Genomic DNA, 17194 nt, shown 5'->3' with positions numbered 1-17194 from the left:
GTGTCCAAAGACAAGGCCAGAATTGGTCTCTTCTCTTAAGAATTATATTTGACCAATAACTGTTCCAACATGGACCTGGAACTTGTCAATGCCTAGTTAAAGAAAGGAGAAGTGATAGTGAGGGCTACCAGTACACAGTTCAAGTCCTCCTGTTGCTTCCCATGCTCAAGGAAAGCTTAAAATGATGGAACTAGACAAGCATATGTTTCTACAAATTTGAGTCATTTTTAGGAAGATTTATTTCATGGAGTTGTTTTCCTTAGGATATTCAGGCTTCTGTTTCCCTTAATTGCTTCTCTACAGCCCCTATTCTTACAGAGTCAAAGATATACTTCAGAGGTAGGGTGTCAGATCACACTTAGGATCTGAGAACAAATGTCTTTCCCTTCCTTGGCACCAGGTTTAAACTTAAAATTACTGGAACTAATTGGCTGACCCCATGTGTTCAGGGTCTGGGGTTACACAATTGTTACGGTATAATTAAGCTTTTATGTTCACTTTCAAGAGCGCAGAGCTGCCATTTTATTGTACTGAGCATTCAGTACTTTTTTGTCACAAAATTATAATTTTCCAAAGGATAGAGATTTACCTAGGACCTGTGGAATAACAGTGTGAATGTTTGAGTACACCGAACCAATAGGCTGTTTGAGAATGCCGTTCTTGCACACTTCACTCTCAGTACCCTGAAGGTTGTGTGTCAGTATGGTATGCAAATTCAGGAGCGCTGAAGGTCTTTTTTGTGTTTCCAGTACAGTTTGTTTTAATGTTCATTTGTCATATGAACTTACCTGAAATCAATAACTTTTATCAGTACAGTATTTTGTCACCTTGCCCTGAAAAGTATTTTTTTAAAAAGTTGCTAAGACCATAACTTTTATTGTGACGATGTATGCTGCATTTCTTGACTCTCTAGTTTCAAGAAATCTCCAAGTCTTCTTTTGATACATCTGGCAATGGCCAGTGTCAGGCTGGCTACCACCTTAGATATGAACTATTAGTGTCTTCCATTATAGGAATTCTTAGTGGTGACAGCTGTGATTACTCTCAAGATGGAGTGCTTTACTGACCAATGCCAAATACAATACAAGGTGCCATTCAGAAACAGTCTTATAAAATACTCTAATAGGAAAGTGTGTGCATAAGGTTATGGAGATGGGTGGGGGAGAGAGAGAACAACACGATCTATGTTCAAGTGTGTGCTGGCTGCACTTAAGAGACCTAAGTTTGTAAGGTCAACCTTTAGTGCTGAGAAAGGTAAAAATAATTATATCCAGGCTATTTCACTAGGACAGCAGTTTGATTAGGCTGTTTGGGCTGTATGTTGTTGAAATCTCAGAACACAACAGGCAAGGCAAATTAAACTTAACTTCTAGAGATGAGCTCTGTTTGGCAACAGAGGAAATGCAGAAAACCTTATAGAAACGTATGAAACATTTCAAGAGATGGCTCTGTAAGGTCAGAGCTGCCACAGCATGGAATTTTTGTATCTGGATCTGAATTAAAGCTCTCCAACCCACACAAGCCAACAGTAAAGCAAGTATAGTTAAATATGTTGTTACTCTCATGCAACACATCTCCGTATAGGGATGTCTTCCTTTTCTTAAAGGATAGCATACCACATTTGATCATTTGTTTTTCTTGTACTCATTATGTGTTTCCTGGTTCCCAGTAAAGCAGTGGATTTCAAGCATGGTCAGTGACGAAATAGTCTACAGGCTATAATCCCGCCCTTTGGAAGAATTGGCAATTACGTAACATTCTTCCTTCGTAGTAGGAGTGATGCTGATGATGGTAACATGAATAGAGTTATTGAAGCTGACTACAGTATATGAGCGTATAATTTATGTGGTAACAGGAGAGAGAATCTTTTTCCTGTTCGTAATATTTTTGTCTCTATCTTGCTTTTAAAAATCCCAAGTTCTGGAATGTTGCTTTCATTTCACTTTCCTGCTCCCCCCATTCCCCTCCCCCAAAACACTTTCCTGGGAGTATTGGCCCAGGTCATCGATCTCAAAAATTGAATTTGAGTTTGAGTACACTTCAGTCAATGCTGCCCTTGTTAAGGGTGTCCTGTCCTCTGTATGTAATTTCTTTTTGCAGTGTTTAGGGACAGTGAGAGTGCCTGGGTCGTGGACTGATGGGTGAGAACAGTTTTTATGTGGTATAAGAGGTTCCTGCTGTAAATTCCCATTGTGTGATGTAAGGAAGGTGGTGAATGCAGCATGCGTATTTGGGGTAATGTCTGTTCTGAAGTTAAGAAGTTGATTAATAGGGTTTTCATTTTAAGAATGTAGGAGATTTCTGCATAAAAATTATATTTCCCAAAGAAGACTCACCCACCCAAAAATGCTCCTTTCATAGTCAGATTCACATCACCATCCAGAGGTCCTAAACTGACAGAATCTTTTCTCAGTAAGAGGTGGACAGATAACACTGTGCAAGGTCCATATGGACTTGTGTCTAATATTTCTCAGCACTGCCCCTACTTTCAGCTACTGCAGAATGTTTTACGGGGTCCTTGTTTCATCTTTCAAAGCTTTATATGACCGTTACTTCATTTCATCTCAGTTCTTTGCACTGTGTTGTAGGTCCAGCTCGCTGGAACAAGTTTACAGGCTGCTGCTCAGTCCTTAAATGTACAGGTAAGGACTGCCCCTCCTTCTCCCATTCTCCATCAAGTATCTGTTTCATTAAAGATAGTTTTCAGGCTGCAAGCTGACCCATTCTAATTACATTTGCTTGGGTTTGTAAAATAAAAGAGAGGTTGAGTAGTAATAGTTTCACAGCTGCAGAACAGATTGGGTGATGGTCAGCAGTAGGAGCTGGTTAATTCATTGGTGCTAATAATTTTGTGTCAGAGGTTAGTGAGCTGTTGTAAATAGTTCTCATGCTTCATTACAAACTCCAATAATCTCACATGTTCCTTGATTCCAACCTTATTTTAATCATAGATTACTTTGCAAGCTGTTTTTGAAAGCTGAACATAGGGGGCTGATGTAGCATTGATTTTTAAGGTTGCTGGTGTGGATCACTTGGGTTTCCTACAGCATCAAGTAAATTATACCTAGTAATTTAAAAATAAACTGGGCTACTTGCTCCTCATTGATCTGCATGGTATAGAAAAGCATTCAAACTTTGTGTGATGCAGTATGCTCCATAGCATTTCAATCAACCTACTGCTTCCTTTCAATACAATATTCAAGCAACATGCCGAAAGGGGAAAGGGATGTAGTTTTATTGAAAACTGGTTTCAATACTGCAGTATACTAAAGAAATGGGATAGTGCATTCCATGAAGCCAAATAGAACATGGACCCAGTTACATGTGATGATGCTTTAGAAAGAAGGAGAAATACAGTGATCTTCCTTTTTAAGAGAAAGGAGGCAGAAAATTGCCTTGGTTGCCATGGTAAACTTCCATCCCTGAGAGAGATGTTGGCAAACAGGCTGTATCACTAGTGCAGAATGTTTACAGTCCTATGCTGTAATTATCTCTCAGTGACTGGCAGAATTAATCAGAGGCTTTATGTTAATTAGCCTCCTCTGCAGTCCCCAAAACAGGTGGTGGAAAATATGCAAATCTATGCAGAATTTTAATGCTCTGCATAACCAGTTTTAATTACCATAAAACCCTCTCTTTCCTCTTCAGACACTCTCTTGCATTTCCTCCCTCATGGCTGCAGTATTCTCTTCTCCGTTTTTAAAAAAAAACAAACTAATTTTAAGTAAAACACACTGCACAGCTATATAAATGCTTAATTTTTTATTTTAAGACCATTTGTGTTGGGCTTCTTGCTAGATTTAGTGAAGCATATGAGGGAATTTCAAACCAGTCCCCCGTTTAGCTAGCATTCTGTTGACTTAATGTCCTTAATGCAGATGTTTGAAAAACATATACTCCCTTCACTCCATTGTTCTGGATTTTAGTCCGTGAATAATTTTAAGTGCTTTGCGGTAGGCAAATATTTTTTCTTTGTGGTAAAAAGTAGCATCAACTTCAGTGATGCTGCAGCAAACAAAGTGAGATCTGAAAATATTTCAGGTACAAAAGAACTGAGCGTTTTATTTTGTTTTAACCCTAAGCTGTGTTAGCTACACATGTTGGAGCAGTCATAGCTGAGATGGTGGGCAGAAAGAGCCATTTCTAAAACCCACTCTTAAAATGAACCCAAGGGCTTTTTGTATGCAGATGAAAGATTTTGATGTACAGTGTAGAGATAGTAGTGTACACGTTAACATCTGTTTTACACTATAAAGAGTTATATTTTTTTCCTAGTCTAAATCTAATGAAGAATCTGGGGACACCCAGCAGCCAAGCCAGCCTTCCCAGCAGCCTTCAGTGCAGGCGGCCATACCCCAGACCCAGCTCATGCTGGCCGGAGGACAGATCACCGGGGTAAGGTTTACCCAAGAGAATTGTAGTAAGCCTCCTGTCTGGCAGTACTGCTATCATTCGCCATCCAATTAGAATCGCCCACCAACAGATAGAGTGGCTGTCCAAGGTTACTGTCATTTCATTAAAGAGGAACTTTCACACAGGTGACAAGGGGAGCGAGAACATTTTTATATAAAAAGCAGTCTGCTTGTCAGTAGTTCTTAGTGCCTGGTGTTTGTTGGAGAAATGTGTATTACAATATTAGAATTTCTTGGTTCCTATTCATTCTCTCCTACTTGACCCTGCAATGAAATCAGAACTCTAGGTTTGACATTAGACTATTGTAGAAGTCATGGATATCAGAAAGTCAACATTTTAACTTTACTGTGGGACCATATAGAAGCATGAGAGGGAAACACCATGTCAAAATGTGGGTACATGTGTAGCAAAAGTGATGGAAACTTTATATCTCCAAACTTTTTAAATATTTTGCAAAGGTCATAAAGTTTGTGTTTTCTGAGCAACTCAATCTTTAGATACCATCAACCTTTTTGCTTATGCTCACAGAATTCAGCCCCTCCATTTAACCTGTCAGTCTTGATTTTTCTAGAGTTTTTTGTTTGTTTTAAATAGTAAAGTTTTGGGGGTGTGGAAGTTTTTTGTTTTTTTTTTAAGGGTAGTTGTGCTTGCGGCAACCGCCAGAAGTGTTTAAAATGAATTAGAAAAACAAACTTGAGAGGATTGGTTTGGTTGGAGAGGTTATTTCCATTTCATCAGCTCTTCAGATTGAGGTTTTTGCCCATGAATGGGGTATTAGGAGATTATTCCATCAATGCATTGGGTCTATGATTTAAATTGTTGGGTGATGTCACCTGCAAATTTGAATGGTGCCATGTCTAATTCAGTCCTGTTTGCTGCAGAATCCTCAAAGTAGAATAGCTGTGTAAATGATCCAGGCCCACATTTAATGGGTTTTGTTTAATTTAGTTTGTATTTTACTATGTTAAAGTACATTTGCTTTCAACAACAAAAAAAATTACGTGGTGGAAGGAAGTTATTAAAACCTATTCTAAATAAGTCATTTTTGTTTTGTCTGATGAATGTCTGTAGTACTGAGACATTCAAAACTCCAGGTTTGTGTAGATGAGGATTGTATTAAATATGGACATCAGGATTCATTTATATGTAAAGGAGAGACTAGCCACCTGTTTCATAGAGATAATGTGTTTTGGAAGATGAAGGGATGTAAACTTGCCAACTCTATTCTGGTTTGTTTGTTTTTTTTAAAAAGGCAGATGGGAGGGGAGACTTGAAGTGAAACAAATGGAGCTCATATTCTTCACTTATATCTTAGGACATAATGGAAATGATGGAATATGGCAGGGATTCATGCTAATGTGAAGCAGCTGGGATGTTATCAGTTCATTCAGTAGCCATAGCCAGCACTCCTGCTTTTCTTTCATCTGGCTAATCACTTGCTGCTCTGTTTGGTGTACATTTCCTTTCAAATCCTGTCAGGGCTGATTCTTTCTTTTTGCCTGCTAGTTAATTACCTTTTTGCATGAACCTTGGAGTAGAGCTGTAGAGAAGCTTGCGTGATTCCTCAGGTTCTGATTGCAGCATAACACTTAAAGTTTCAATGCTTCTACCAAAATTGTGCTGTAGGTTGATTGCTATGTTATGTTGAGTAGCCAGCTGCCCTTACATAAGGTGCCTGGGTTGGCCAATGTCCGTTACCTGATTAATAGCTGGTAGTTTGTAATGGGAACAATTCTTTCTGCTGTTAATGACTGTTTGTTCTATTTTTTTCTAGCTCACGTTGACGCCAGCCCAGCAGCAGTTATTATTACAACAGGCACAGGCACAGTTGCTGGCGGCTGCAGTGCAGCATTCAGCCAGTCAGCAGCACAGCGCTGCAGGCGCCACCATCTCGGCCTCCGCTGCGACGCCGATGACGCAGATTCCTCTTTCTCAGCCAATACAGATTGCACAGGTGAGCACTGGGGCTTGTGTGGGTTGAGGGAAGCAGATTTAACCTGAAAAAACACACCCACTTGTTCTTCAAGTGGCTTCTATATATTTTTACTTGTGGGATCACAGGCTTCCAGAATCTTTTGTGTTGAGCAGTGTCCCCTGGGATCACTCATTCCTCTCTTCTTCTCACCCCTTCATGGAGGACTTCAGGGGATCTAAAAAAGGTGTGTCTCCAACTATCCCTCAGTTCTATTTCACTGCTTATGGTGCCACAAACTTTTATCACACACCTTGTCCTCAACACTTCCCTTGTTGTTTTTCACTTTTTCTTTTTGGGGCCTATTTTTGTTTGTAGTTAGTTAGTTTTTCTTAAGAAAGAAGGGAAAGAAACGATGCTCATATGAAATGGGAATTGTAGGACGAACAAGAGCAGGAGGGTGGCCTTGTACCCCCACTGACTTGGAAGGCTCTTCATGCTAAGTCAGCTATGTGGTGGACTTAACTCACCACACCGGCTGTGTTCTTCATGCCAGTGTCTCTAAGGTTCCTGGATCCATCCTGGTGCATCAGGTCCAGCATCAGAGATCCAGCACCCTTTGTCACTGGAGAACTGCTTGCCAAAATGATTCTGGTGCCTGGATCCACCAGGTTGAAGTCCTGTACTGAGGGTCTGGCACCCTTACTTCTGAAGAACTCCTAACCAAAGTGAGTATGTGCCTGGCAGGAGTGGTAGTGAAGTCCTTGGGTCTGTCCAGGATGACATAGTCCACTGTGGAGGACTTGGCACCATTGATTCTGTGCTTAACATGTACAGTATGGAAGTCTCTAGATCCCTCCAGACATGAGTAACCAAATGTGGATCACAAGGTTCTGTAATGAAACCTGTTGCTGGGCCTCATCTTCAACATGGAGGCCCAGTCTCCTGGAAATTATAGTTCCTAGCATGCAATATTTTATCTTGATCTGAGTAACCTGGCTGCATGGTATCCTGCATCCTGTAGTCTCCACATGCTGCACCGGCTGGTAGCACCACTTACTGTGCAGCTGTTTCTGAGCCCAGGTTTAAAAATTGTTGCTGATGTTTGCTTTGAGAATCCGTAGCTCCCCCATGCTTTGGAGCCAGGGCTTGCAATTTGGAAGTGGGGACACAGATGTGGGTTTTTTTTTAGGGTTTTTTTTTTTTGTTTTGTTTTTTCCTCTGTGAAAAAGTTATCAGTGTTTGAAAAATTGCAGTTCTCACATGCTCAGTAGACTTCTTAGATTTTAGCAGTTCAGTTCCCCAGAGATTCCATCCACACTTGACATATGCCAGCCTGGGGCAGGACAGGATTTTCTCTACAATTGCAGCTCTGGGCTGCACTAGACTATCTTGGGTCTAGTCCCTGCCACTGGAACGGAGAGCCCAGAGACTTCTCTCCTATGCTTTCAATCACTCCCTGCTGAGGATGGAGGAGGAAGGTGCCTGATTTGAATGCAGAGAAGAAAAGAGCCAGACATGGGGGAGGAGTGGAGGGAGTAATTTGGACAAAGAGCCTGATTGAGGTAGAAGGGGAAGATGGGGATTGGAGGCTGGCCAAGGGGTTCTGGGGAGAGAGACTGGGCCTGGGAGCCTCGTGTGGAGACTGGGCCTGTCTGATGCAGGGACTGGGAGTGGCTGGGCATGGAGATTTAGACTGCGAATGAGTAGAGTGGGGGAAAGGAGATCTGCAAAGAGCTGGGGTGAATTGGAACTTAGTGGACAAAGAGACCGAGACAAGGCATTTAGGTGGGCAGATGGACAGGACACTAGATAAGATGAGGAGTCTAGTGAGAAAATTAGCGATAGGCAATGTGGGGGAGGGCAGATTGGAGGACAGGTGGTAAAGACAAACAGATCAGGTGAGCCAGGAAGGAGGGGGTAGGAGATCGGGACTGACTAAGTAAGGAGACTGGGGAAAAAGAGCTGGGGGCTGGGTGGGAACTGGGAATGGCTGAGTGAGGAGACTGGACTAGGAGTCCAGATAGGTCAGACTAGGATTTGATGGACAAGGAGAATGCGACTGGGATGAAAAACTTGAGTGGATATTGGGACTGGCTAGATGAGAATAGGTCTGGGATGAAGAGACGGAACAGAGACAGGTTGGAGGGGACTAGGTAGAAGAGGTCACACTTCGGGGCAATGGGCAGAAGAGTTTGTGCAAACTAGAGCATACTCCTCTCCCCACCGCAGAGTGGGACCCAAGATTCCTGACACTCACCATTCCTCTGCTGTCAGCAAATATCTGTGAAACCCACTGACAGTGTCCCCTCCTCTTTTAGTACTGGTTCACGTAGAGGATGAGAACCTACTACTGCTCTCAGTTAAACCATAATCTGAAGTGGCAAAGGTCTGTGCAATGGATCTAAATGTTGCAACCCTGCTGATGACTCATGTGAGTGTCAATATGATGCCACATGATGGAATTTGGGTTGGTTTTTTTTTCAGTGAAAATTCAGGAACTTGCATACAAAACTATGTTAAAAGAACATTATTAAGACTGCATAAATAAACACTCAGAAATTAGGAAATGCCAGTATTAAGGTTGCCTTTGTGTGCTTATGCATTATGATATAGTCTTTAATTACATGATTGCATACCGCTTATTCTTGAGGGCCCCTGTCTCATTCAATGCACAGGATAGAACTGCTCAGGTTGCGTAATAAAGGTGTCTGCTGTCTGTAGGACCCCTGATTCATTTTTTTGCAGAAGCTGGAAGATGATAGATCAGGAGTCAGCAACCTTTCAGAAGTGGTGTGCCGTGTCTTCATTTATTCACTCTAATTTAAGGTTTCGCGTGCCGGTAATACATTTTAACGTTTTTAGAAGATCTTTCTCTAAGTCTATAATATATAACTAAACTATTGTTGTATGCAGAGTTAATAAGGTTTTTAAAATGTTTAAGAAGCTTCATTTAAAATTAAATTAAAATGCAGAGCCCCCCGGTCTGGTGGCCAGGACCCGGGCAGTGTGCATGCCACTGAAAATCAGCTCGTGTGCCGCCTTCGGCACGCGTGCCATAGGTTGCCTACCCCTGTGATAGATAGTGAATGAGGGAGGAGATTGCAGGAAGAGAAAGGACCTTATGGTTAAGGAAGCTGAATGCTCCCCCTGCAGAACTGAATTCTAGAGTCTTTCCTTGCCCTTGCCACAGAGTTCCTATGTGATTCTGGGCAAGTCACTTAAACCAAATTTTTCGCAGGTGATCACTAACTGTATTTCTCATTTTGTGGGTGCTGAACTTGCAATCCGGGGGCTGATTTATAGAAGTGTTGAGTACTCCCATTAACATCAGGTGCAACTCTGAACTGTGCTTTCAACATGTGAAGTGCTATATAATGCTAGGTACTCTGAAAAATTAAGTTCTCGGCTCTAAAATTGGGTAGCAAAAATTGATGGGTACCTTTTTACATTCATCTCTTTGTTCCTCAGTTCCCCATCTATAAATGTGGATAATACCACCATCTCATTTTACAGGGGTGCTATAAAAATCAAGTTTGTGAAGTGTTTAAATGCTATAGTGATGAGCACAATATAGTAGCCCCTGTAGATATTAATTCTGTGTTTAGAGGAGAATTTGAATAGTGTGCAGTAAATAAGACCTTTAGCCATACACTGACCAAGGAGGAAACAAAATATTGAATAGCTGCTCATCAATCAAGCACAGTCCATCTTGTGCACTGAATAAGGCTGCAGTCCTATGGAAGAAGTAGTATGTGATCATGCAAGTAAAGATTGTATCATAATGCATATACAAGGGGACTGCGTTTGGATTGCACAGGCAATCTTAATTCTGACATTTCCTGACTGTTGACTTTACAATTAATGTTCTTTTAACATAGATTTTTGGTATGTAATTATAAATTAACTGCATTCTATCCTCTTTATAAAATGTAGGTGTGACCCTTGGCTTCCTGGTAAAATGAAAGTGCAGCCCTGTGTTGGGCATAGTTGAGAGACTCTGTGGGAAAACTTGTATCCTCTACAGTTGCAGATGGATGAGACCAGGCTCTCCATTCCATCTTGACACTGATCTGTAAACAGCACACAGGTTTGCTTATTTGCATTGCTATTGTAAACACAGAGCTGATTACCCAAATAGCTGACTGTTTGTTTTAATTGATGATTCTTGAATAATTGATTAACTGGCAGGTTTCTGCAGCAGAGGGATTACCGTATTTATTTTAATTAACTAATTGCACAAGCATGGCTTCTTTAATGTGCTCTGCAGTCAACACAAGCCATCTACTGCGGAGATGTGGGTAAGATTGTTGGTGCTACTGCAGAAGTACCACTAACAATTGTACCAAGTTTTTAGTACCTAGATACTGGGCCCTTTGTTCATCTTCTGTTGGGATCCGTGGTGAATATTTGAATGAAATAAATGTCAGAGGGAGAGAAATATTTAGGTTAGTACATTGGTTATAAGTAGGCGTAATGGTATGGAGCTCAGAGAACTTTAGATAGAATAGCTTCATCCTGGAAAGATCTATGTAGTCATGGAATAGTCTCCTAAAGGAAGTGAAGGAAGTCGCATCAGATTTGACAAAATATCATAAATTGTATACTCTACAAACCATCGTGTTAGCTGGTTGGATAGACTAGATGACCTAAGTGTTTTTCCCATCTAATTTCTTTTGTTCTCGTGCTGATGTAATACAAGCTTGCAATAGAGAAAAATGAGATCTGAATAGGAAAACATGATCAGTGGTTGTTTACTTGGTCATTAAAGTGAGAATTATAATAGTGCTATAATTACCTGAAAAATAAAACATACTTGCATTAGGAATAGGCATAAATGACAGAATTTGAATGAGTCCAAGAGGCACATCTCTTCCACAAAGCTCTTCCAAACAGCATTGCTAGCAACATAGCTAGGGTGAAATTTCCAGTTCAAAGAAGGCTCAGCCAAGATGTTAGTTACCAAGACGAAGATTAGGAGAATGGTACTGATTATATCAAGTTTCTATCTTCTTAGCTAAGATGACTCAAAGCAAGACCATTTCTCACGTATGTTCTCCTAACCCTCTGGTGGTGTGCAAGGTTACTGCCTGTCCTGGATTTATGATAGCTGGTTCTTTATGCCATTCCCATGATGTAGATCTGCACCATAGTGGCTCCAATGGCATATGACAAAATAAACTTGTCAAGTATTATAATAAATAAATCCTCACTACTGTGTGTGTTTGAGCAGAGAAAGAAGAATAGAACAATACTACAAATCACATACTTCAGTGCAACTTCTGACATTGCTACATTGGCCACAGACATGATTTGTTTGGTGCAGTTTCCAGATTTTGTGCTAATTCAAATGTTACTATGTAAACTGATTTCCAAACAGTTAAATCCAAAAAATACTCTTTTAATGCAACTTTAAGTTTGCACAATTGGCACTCAAAAATGATGAAATGTGGAAATTACTATTGAAAGGGCAACCTTAACTCTTCCTCCTGGCAGTCTTAAATTACCTGAGTTCATACTGTAAAATAATACATACATTTTCTGTCCCATCCTTAAATTCATGTATGTCTGAGATAAATTTATAAATATTGTAAAGAGTTTAAATGCCAAGGATGGAGAGGAATTATTTAGAGTGAGACCTGGAACTAGAATGATAGATGAGACTAGACTGGGAATGAGATTTAATTGTCAAAGGCAAAATTTATGCCAAATATCTCAAACTCTCTGGCATAAAGTTTATTAGGCTTTGGAAGCCCTGTTGTTTGGAATTTTTAAAGCTGTATTGGAAAAATAGAGTATATGCTGTAGGGAACAATCCTGCACTTGCAGAGAGAGATTGCATAACCTAACAGGTCTTATCCAAGATCATAGCCGGCCAAAAAAAAGTAGATGACTACTATAGACACTGTGGGAAGGTGCAAAGAAGAGCAGTCACCGGCTCCCAAACATCCTAATATATTTTTTTGTGAAATGAACATAGAAAATATAATTGGGTCCCATCTACATTTGCGAAGCTAAACTCTGTTAATCCACGTTCCCAAAGTACAATAGTCCAGTTGTAGGGTGTAGGGCAGTTTGGGAACAAGATGAGCTTGAGTCCTTTCTGATTTACACTTGTGTATGAAAAGTAACTCCACTGACATATGTAGAGTTACACTGGAGTAAAACTGGTGAGAGTTCAGAATCAGATCTGTAGTTTAAACACAGCTTACTCCGATCTTCACTGAGACTCAACAGTGTTTAAAGTTAACCATGTCAACAGGAGCATCCATATTTTAACTGAGTCTGACACTTGCTAGATTTCATAGCATAGGCAAGAAATAAATCCATATGTTTTCTTACCTCTTTGCCTCTTAGATTCAGTGTTGTCTGCCTTGTTCTCTTCCTTCCCACTCTTTCCTTAAATGTAGTGCTCTTCCCACTTCTGAGATCTCTGTTCTTGGTTCTTCCCCAACTCCCCTGAGGTGGGCTACCTGTTCTCTTTTCTGGTGTTTCCCTTCATTCTTTTGTCCATACTCTCTTCTCCAGATTCTCTCCAGCACCCCTAATTGAGGGTCCCATTTCTCTCTCAGTTCGCAGGACCTCCCATCCTTTGGTCTCTCTTGATTTCTATTTCCCCTGGAGTGTCTTTTTCCAAGAGTTTTTGGCTTCCTGCATTGCCCTGTAACTCTTCACCTCCTCCTTCCCCTGCATCTGCTCCTCACATCCAAGTGGTCTTGAGGCTCTCTCCATGGTGGTGATCTGTTCAGAAGTTGCTTATTCCTTTCTGTAACAGTAACCAATGGAATCCTGGATACTGACCCCTGTCATGTGGCAAAGGTTTAACTTTGTTATCCTGACCTATATCATGTGTCTGGGGCCAAGAAATAGATATTTTTTACCAGCACTCCTGGATCTCATAGCATTATTTAAATGAGGACAGAAATAAACTGAATCTCTGGCAAAATTGGAACAGCAAACTTGGCAGACAACTGGAGGAGGTGGTTGCAGTGCTTCCAGAATTTCCTGAAAGCAAGTAGTGAAAATGGGATCACAATTTAAATACTGCAGTAAAAGTCTACAATAGTATAACAGGCATCATTCAGTCAGTGCCAACTAGTGTTTATCTACCTCATTGGTAAAGTGCATACTTGCTGACTTACCAAGAACAAGTTGGCCAAATGATGGCTAGGATGTGTTTGTAATGTAGACTAGGAACTCATTTCAGTGTGTGCACACGTATATAGCCTTATAAGTGCACAGTTGACAAAATATCTGTAAGAACTCTTGTTCCTTCGTCCCCCAAATTGTAGTTGTAATTTGGTTTGATTTTGTTTTATTTTTAGTTTAACAATTTTCAATTAATCTTATATGCTGGTGTGGGCAAAGGGACAATAAGAAGGCTGGCCACGACGTGGGAGGTTGCAGTTCTTCTTCGAGTGCTTGCTCATATAGATTCGAATTAGGTGTGCGCGCGCTGCGTGCACGTTCGTCGGAAGATTTTTTTACCCTAGCAACACTTGGTGGGTTGGCTGGGCGCCCCCTGGAGTGGTGCCGCTATGGCACCGGATATATACCCCTGCCGACCCATCCGCCCCTCAGTTTCTTCTTACTGCCCGTGTCAGTCGTTGGAACAGTGGAGCACGGCTTAGCTGACCTCCACTTCCCTAGCTACTCGTAGTTCTCTCGTTAATTCTTGTGTATATAGTTCAGATTTATATAGTTGTAGTTAACTTTATTTGTTTGTAGTATAGTTAGTGTATATAGTTCAGAGGGCCGGGGCCTATGCCCAGTTCACCGGGTTTCAAACGGTGCTCGGCATGCCACAAGCCGATGCCGACAAGAGATCCCCACGACTCCTGTCTTAAGTGCCTCGGGGAATCTCACCTAACAGATAAGTGCCGCATTTGTGAGGCCTTTAAGCCGAGGACAAAAAAGGAGCGGGACTTTCGTCTCAAGCAGCTCCTGATGGAGGCAGCTCTTACTCCTCCGCCCTCGGCACTGAGCGCTGGTCAGTCTTCAGGAAGCGCTCCCTTGGCACCGGATCGCGCCGGTACCACCAAGGCCTCTCGTCACCAGCCATCACCGGCACCGACGTCCGCTCGGCACGGATCCCTCTCCCCGAGGGCGAAGAGGCACAAGACTCCTGCTGTGTCCGAGCCGCCTGCTCTGCAGCCCGAGCGCTATACTAAGTCGGACCGCCCGGCACTGATACCTGCCGTGGCACCGACAATATCAGCACCGTCAATTCCGGCCACGCAAGAGCTGTCGAGTCCAGTGCCTGAAAGCTCCCCGGTGCGAGCCGTGGTTGAGCTCACTATTCCCTCCACGCCGGAGACATTTTCCACGGTGAGGGAGTTGATTGCAATGATGGAGCCTGCGCTGCCTCAACCCCCGGCACCGCCGGTGCGGGTTATACAGTCGATCGGCAAGCCAGTCTTGATCAGACCACCCTCCGTCGGCACCGTTCACGATCGCGGTCCCGCAGAAGTTCTCGGTCCTGTCGCCGCTCGCAGTCCCGGCACCGTTCTCCATTTCGGTACCGATCGTACTCGCGGCACCAGTCAGCGTCCCGTTCGCCGGCCCGGTACACTCGGCACCACTCCAGCTCCCGGCACCGCTCCACGCACCGTGACTCCCGTAGCCACTCCTGACGTCGAGCCTCGAGATCTCGGTCGACCTCCCGGCACCGCTCCGGTCGCAGGTCCCGTTCTCGCTCCTGGTACCGATATGCTTCCCGATACCGATCCCCAGTGCCGCGTCGAACGACGTCAGCTAGAGAGGGAGACTCTGCCCAGGGCTTTTCAGCTCCTCCGTGGCCATCCAGACATGCATCAGTGTCGTCCCACGCGGGCAGTTCATACGTGCAGGACCGTGATTCGGATGTGCCCACCAGAGTCTTCCAGGAGCCCCAGCCCAGGACCCTGGCCCCCATCAGTGGCCATTCTGGACACCTTGGGCGTACCACCAGGCCCAAGGTGTACCTGTGATCCCATCTCGCTCTGTTCCGTCAGAGCACCGAGTGCCGGAGGCGACAGTTAGCCGTCCTCCCCCCCCCCCCCCCGACCGGTACGGAGGAAGCCCCGGTTCAGCCACCGCACTCCCAGATCCCACCGGAACAGGAGGTCATCCAGGAGCAAATTTACGGAGTTGGTTCCTTAGGACTCCCGTCAAGAGTTTGCTGCCCTCCTGGAAGAAGGGAAGAAAGTGGCGAGAACTTCCCTCCAGGCCTCATTTGATGCAGCTGACTCCGCTGCCAGGGGTCAGCTGGCCTCGGGTGTTTCCATGAGGCGCATTTCATGGCTCCAGGTGTCGGGCCTTCCCCCGGAGCTGCAGCATACTATACAGGACTTGCCCTTCGATGGCAAAGGCCTGTTCTTCGAAAAAACTGACCCTAGGCTGCAAAGCCTAAAGGACAGCAGGGTCACTATGCGCTCTCTCGGCATGCACACGCCGGTGACTCAGCGCCGACCTTTCCGTCCCCAGCCTCACCGCCCTTACCCTGTGCCTAGACAAAGACAGGACTTTGCCAGCAGGCGTGGCCGAGGCAGTCGTAGGCATCAGTCAGGACCCCAAGGGGGCCAAAATCAGGGTCCCTCTAAACCACCAATGGGGCCAAAGCGTAGCTTTTGAAGGCACGCCCGACGACGGCGTACCAGTTATTACCCAGGATACATTACCTCCAGTTTATTTCGTCCCCCACCTCCCACCCTCCATCCTCGTCCCTCTTCAGGGACCCCTCTCACGAGCAATTTCTCTTGCAAGAGGTGCGGATGCTCCTCGCCATCGGAGCTATAGAGGAGGTACCAAAGGACGAAAGGGGCATGGGGTTCTACTCCCGCTATTTCCTAATCCCCAAGGCGAAGGGAGGTCTCAGACTTATCCTAGACCTGCGGGAACTCAACAAGTTCATGATAAAGCTGAAGTTCCACAGGGTATCCCTGGGGACCATCAACCCATCCTTGGATCCTGGAGACTGGTATGCCGCCCTCGATATGAAGGACGCGTATTTTCACGTCGCTATTTATCCACACAGAAGGTACCTCCGGTTCGTGGCCAACCGTCAACATTTCCAGTTTACGGTCCTTCCGTTTGGCCTCTCTAAAGCCCCAAGAGTATTCACAAAGTGCATGGCTGTAGTCGCTGCCTCCCTCCGCCACCGTCGGATACACGTTTTTCCGTATCTAGACAATTGGCTAATTCGAGGGACCTCCGAGGCCCAAGTAACCCGTCACGTGGGCATCGTCAAGGACCTATTCCTGCGTCTAGGCCTGATGATCAATATAGAGAAATCCACTCTGATTCCCACACAGAGAACAGAATTCACTGGGGCCATCCTGGACTCCAATCTCGCCAGAGCCTGCTTACCTCAGCGTCGCCTTCAGGCGATGGCAACAATTATACAAGGTCTACGGAACTTCCTGTCAACTTCGGCTCGCACTTGCTTAGGTCTCCTGGGTCACATGGCTGCCTGCACGTTCGTAACCAAACATGCCAGGCTTCGCCTCCGTCCACTCCAATCGTGGCTCACCTCGGTGTACCACCCGAGCAGAGACAGCATAGACATGATTGTCACGATCTCCCCGAGCATCCTAGGCTCCCTCGACTGGGGGTCGACGCCCTCCCTGGTGTGTGCAGGGATGCTGTTCCATCCACCTCACCCCTCGGTGTCCCTCACGACAGACGCCTCATCTCTTGGCTGGAGTGCTCACCTTCGTCAGTTTTGCACTCAGGGCCTTTGGTCAGCTCAAGAGCTGGCCTTGCACATCAGTGTCCGAGAGCTCAGAGCAGTCCGCCTTGCGTGCCAGGCGTTTCAGCAGCACCTACAAGGCCATTGTGTCTCAGTGTTCACAGACAACACAACGGCCATGTATTACTTAAACAAGCAGG

General features: G+C 44.2%; 1 protein-coding gene across 2 annotated transcripts in view; it reads left to right on the top strand.

Annotated features, from left to right (window-relative positions):
- The window catches only part of POU2F1 (POU class 2 homeobox 1), a 235728-nt gene that overhangs the window by 119471 nt on the left and 99063 nt on the right, over nucleotides 1-17194 (top strand). For both annotated transcript variants that reach the window (XM_045001982.1, XM_045001981.1), the window contains exons 4-6: nucleotides 2589-2642; nucleotides 4276-4395; nucleotides 6188-6367. In XM_045001982.1, coding sequence (XP_044857917.1) covers nucleotides 2589-2642; nucleotides 4276-4395; nucleotides 6188-6367 — 354 coding nt within the window. The remainder of the gene's footprint in view (nucleotides 1-2588; nucleotides 2643-4275; nucleotides 4396-6187; nucleotides 6368-17194) is intronic.

Source organism: Mauremys mutica, chromosome 1, assembly GCF_020497125.1.
Source record: "Mauremys mutica isolate MM-2020 ecotype Southern chromosome 1, ASM2049712v1, whole genome shotgun sequence".
Taxonomy (NCBI): Eukaryota; Metazoa; Chordata; order Testudines; family Geoemydidae; genus Mauremys; species Mauremys mutica.
The sequence above is the reverse complement of the archived record's forward strand: the minus strand, read 5'-3'. Positions and strand labels throughout refer to the sequence as shown.